General features: G+C 31.5%; 1 protein-coding gene across 1 annotated transcript; it reads left to right on the top strand.

Moving 5' to 3' along the window:
* Window positions 1-2,274: 2,274 nt before the first annotated feature.
* On the top strand, window positions 2,275-2,960 carry LOAG_11697 (hypothetical protein; the record flags this gene model as incomplete). The annotated part of the gene is made up of 2 exons (XM_003147215.1): window positions 2,275-2,404; window positions 2,763-2,960. Coding segments are annotated over 2 exons (328 nt in total), but the record flags the coding sequence as incomplete, so codon positions are not given.
* Window positions 2,961-5,031: the final 2,071 nt, after the last annotated feature.

Raw genomic sequence — 5,031 nt, 5'->3', positions numbered from 1 at the left:
GTATCCTTTGTTCGATGGGCATGTTTTATGTAATTTGGCTCTCAGCAGTTTACGGTTTTCAAGATGACCGCCTCTCACTTCTTAAGATATATAAGCTGGGTCCAAAAGCCGGGAGAGACATCATTGCCTGTAAAATGATATGAAGAAGAAATCCATTATTTTTATTATTTACAATCAATTCATTATAGCTTATTAACTCATTTCAATTTCCCTTATCTCCTACAATTACTAGTAATTGGAATCACAGAATTTGGCGGATATGATTTTTTGACGTTGGTGTCGGATTATCGAAATTAAAGCTACGTTCAAACAAAATTTCCACAATATACAACAAACGAATATCCAACAATCAACGGAATAGCTTTCCCAACACTTGGGAAATATCTATAGCGTGATAATATATAAGTGAAAGAAAAGTGCTAATTTCCTTTCTTAAATCTTCACGGGGCAAGTGACTAACAATTACATGTTCCAGTTGTCCAAGAGTAGAGAGTAGTTCATTATTGGGATACCGAAATTTAGTTTCAGTCTTTCTTTTTTTGGGAGCGCTAGGTCCTTCTTCATCCGTCCCTCCTGAAATTCGTCGCTAATGTTCTTGTTCTTCACATATTTAAGCGGGTAAATCCATTCAAATTTCCTAATTATGTATTATGGACCCCTTCAAAGAAGTTCATTTAAATTTAAAGTTTAGAAATCCAAAAAGTCTACCTGTTGCTCATGTAATATTCGATGATACTACATGGCTCACAATGAATGTGAGGATGGCAAGATATTTCAAATCCATTGTTATCAAAAGCTGTAAATTAAGAATATACTCAATGATTTGAATAATCTTAAGACATCGTCGAATTTTTCTACTATTATAAGTGAATTTCGAATTTTTTAAAGAATGAATCCAATCATTTTGGATGTGTAATAAATCTGGTTGCTAAAGGATGCAATTTTCCTCCGAGTAATTCGTAAAACAAATTTTTTCATTTCGCCACTTTATCGTATGCTTCTTTTGATGAGTAACGACGGTAAATGATTGGTAATATGTATGAGATTTGCGCCCAAATTCGGTTGCTTCAGTGAAGGATAAGCTCTATACTTACTTTTTTATACTTACTTTTTGAATAGTTACGATGACTAATCAATGCTATGAAATGAGTAAAAGAAATTGTAGAAACGAATTTGGTGAGGATGGAAGCAATTTGTGACGGTAGACTGAATTCTGAACGAAAATATTGACCTTTTGTAGTGAAAAAATCGAATCAGTCAAAGATCAGAAAGGTTCAGGGAAAATCGAAATTAATCTCAATTTCCCATTTTGCATTGAATAGCAAGGCATTGTAAAACAGAAAGCATTTCATACAGATTATGCAAAAAAGTAAATAATACTGTCACATACAGTCACATACAGTTTTTTTATACAAATTGGGATTAACAAAATATTTTGTGTCACTGGAAGCCTTTCATAAATTGTCACAAACGGCTTTTCTACAGAAATTGGGATTAAAAGAGTATTTCGTGTTAGTGGAAGCCTTCCATTGAATTACATAAATTTGCATTTGTGTCAGAAATAGAAGCATCCAAAGGCAAGCTGGACCATCGATTGTCATAATTTTTCATTCAGAGAAGGTTGTAGAATTTACATCATTTTCTATTATTTGTGCTTTTTGTATTTTAATATAAAATTATAATCCTACATGTCTTTCGGAATGCCAGGAAGATGAATCGAGAATTTTTTCCTGGAACTGAAAAAACTATCGGTATTCTACTAAGAATTCAAAAGGAATGCTTTTTTAGAAAATGTATGATAATGAAGAGTAAGTAACCTGCGATAAACAGATTCTATCCAACTTTTCAGGAAATCAGAAAAAACGAAATTATTGTCCGTTTTCTATTTTGCATTGAATAACATGCATTGCGAAACGGAAAATATTTCACACAGATTATGTAAAAAAAGTAAATAATACTATCACAAACAGTTGTTCTATAGGAATTGGGAATAACAGAATGTTTCGTGTCACTAGAAACCTTTCATAGAATTACATAAATTTGGATTTGTGTCAGAAATAATATTACGACAAAATTGCTCTGTAAAAATTTCATTACTAGAGCTTATTCTAATAAGATAATCGTAAATCCAAGGATCCAGTGAAGTTGGTCATTGTGATTAATAACAAATTGAAATATACCGATGAAGGCTTTACGAAATAGGACGAATGCTATAATAATTATGGACAAACGATCAATATTTTAATACTGCCGTAACAAATATCTCAGTTTCAGAGCATACATCAATGCGATAGGAGTGCCCCAAGTGTTAGTGTTTTACGGACCTGACGTAAAAGCATTGACCCTTTTAGTAGAAAAAAATGATACCAGCGATATTTTGAAAACAAAGTTTGAGGACTGGGAGGTTTGACGTGTTCATTCGCTTTAATTGTTTTTTAATTTACTTCAGTTTATTCGTAATCGTTAATGTTTTGAAGTCATTTTCTCATTAAAAGATTGTTAATCCTTCATACTTTTGAGGTTTGACTGCGTTTTTAACGTGACTTCAAGTTTTGTCGATATTTATCGAAAATATGCTCCTTATAACTTTGCTAATTGTGTTATATTTTTCTGCAGAAGGAATTGCTCTTCCTTAACAGTCATCAAGTGATAGCCTTTCATTTTTCCAGAATCACATATTGGTATATTGCGAGAATGACACAGCAAAAGTGGACAGGATAAACGATTCGGCTAGCCTTGTCTTTTCTCTGATCTGATTATAGATATCATTTTCTCTTTACAGTAACACATTCCCAGACATTCCGCTGAGTACATTACGCCTACTTGATGAATCATCGATGACTGGAGTTGACTATCAAGTTGAAACGGAATTTCGTTTTCATGCCGGTCCTACATATGCGATTGTTGGTTTTCGAAAATTTAGTGGAGAAAATCCAGCTACGGAAGATGACTTTTATTAGTGATTGACTGAAATTCCGTTTCAAGTTCGGATGTTTCGGATGGCACAGTTCGGATGAATTTCGTTAAGTGATTTAATTGTTTTGTCAGCAGTTAGAGCTATAAAGATATTGTAATGAAGATGTGATAAATATTTGATGATATATAAAAACGGATGATTCATTTGAATTGCCGAATATCATGCAAAATATGTAAACTGAATTGCCAATTTCTGTGCTTTGAAAACACAATCACAATTAGAGCTTTGATTAATGAGGCCAACGATGCTTTCTATTTCGTTGTTCTGACTGTGCTCATGTAATTGTATATATTCTAAAATACGCAAAGTTAAACTGGAAAGGAAATAATTCAAAGCATATTTTAGTTTTTGTGGAACAACTGATTCCAAAAATTTAAAAATATCATCTTGTCCATCATTTGTGAAATACATATGTTATAATTTGTTATAATTTGCAGTTCAACGCTATTATAAGTTGATTAGAAGTCCAATTTTTCAATTCAGGTTAAACAATTTATCGGTTTCAAAACCGATTTGCTCATTGCATCTCCTCAAATTTCAGACGTGCAAGAGATGCACTGAAATTGTTGATGGCAATTGTGTTGCTATTTGATAAATAAAGGTAAGTTAAACTGCCATTGTTAAAAGTGTTTCGAAAAAAATGTAGCATCTTCACAAAATTTAAAACTGCAATCAAACTCAACATCAAACAAAGTGCATTGTTGGAAGATTTGAAGCTTAGATAATTGACTCATCACTTCAGATATGGGAAAACGTTTTATATTTTTTGTGAGTGTGATGAATCTGTTATCCCTGAAATGCTCAATACAATAAATTCTTTAATTGCTTGAACACATTACAACTTCCTTCGGGTTTTCCGAGACAGTCCCAGAGATTCGGAACTGTGGCTTGGAGTAAAATTTTGGAACATCATGTGATTCTGTGGTACACCGAGTGTAGTGTTTAGTGTATGCTTTCATATTTGTATATGGTCGAATATGTCAAATAGCCAGTTAGTTTTACAGCTTTTCTGATTTATTTACAGATACTTTTCCAGCTATATTAACATAACGCTCAATGATCAGACAAGTTTATTGATCGTTATTGATTTATTTTCAATCATTACATTTTCTGGTACAGAAAGCAAATTTTGTACGTTAATTAGTGGAATCAATATTGTGATAATGATTACTTTTGCAACCACTTCAATGTTATTTATAATGATGACAAGCTTTGACCCTTTTCTCATCTTTCTATCATTCTGTATGTCAATTGAGGTTTAATTTGTTCTTTCTTCAGTTGCTATTTCAAATGCTGTTGATTTTCTAATAATAATTTCTTTCTGTTAGATATTATGAATTGATATTTTAATAACATGCTAGCACACTTTTCTCTTAATTATGGGAAGATTCCTACCTACAGTTATAGGAAATGAATATTGTAAGCAAAATGTTGCATACATAGGATCGATCTCAACGATAATTTCAGCACGACAAAATTTTTTCGTTACCTACAAATTATTATATATATATATAGGATGGCAATATGTTATTAAAATGGGTGAATAATTGAAGTTGTTTCGCATTAATTTGGTTATTATAAAGTCTGTTAGGTACGCAGAATGTTCCATTTTTACCACATTTTACTGTTGCTAAGGAAGGGAATAATTTTTTTTATTATTAATATTTAATGCAAATATTGTTATGCAAACGGTGACAAATAATTTTTCTACCATTAAATTCATTTTTTCTTCATGTAAATCTTTTTCTTAACTTCAACTAACACTGATAAAAATATCATTGCTGGCTACTTAGCAATTACCATATTTTGTGAAGCTTTTCACATATAATCATTTCATAAAAAACATTCTTATCTTCAACTAGAACCTCATAATTGATAGCAGCTAATTATCAATTAGCATTTAGCATATTTATGAAGGAACATGCGAAGCAAAATATCGTTTTCATTCATGATTATTTTATAAACAAAATTTATATCAGCGTATAGATAACGTCATCGCAAAAAACAGAAAGATGAATCGTTCCCTGTCTGATCAGTTATTATCAAAATTTTGT

This window comes from Loa loa, assembly GCF_000183805.2.
Source record: "Loa loa unplaced genomic scaffold supercont3.771, whole genome shotgun sequence".
Classification (NCBI taxonomy): Eukaryota; Metazoa; Nematoda; class Chromadorea; order Rhabditida; family Onchocercidae; genus Loa; species Loa loa.
The sequence above is the reverse complement of the archived record's forward strand: the minus strand, read 5'-3'. Positions and strand labels throughout refer to the sequence as shown.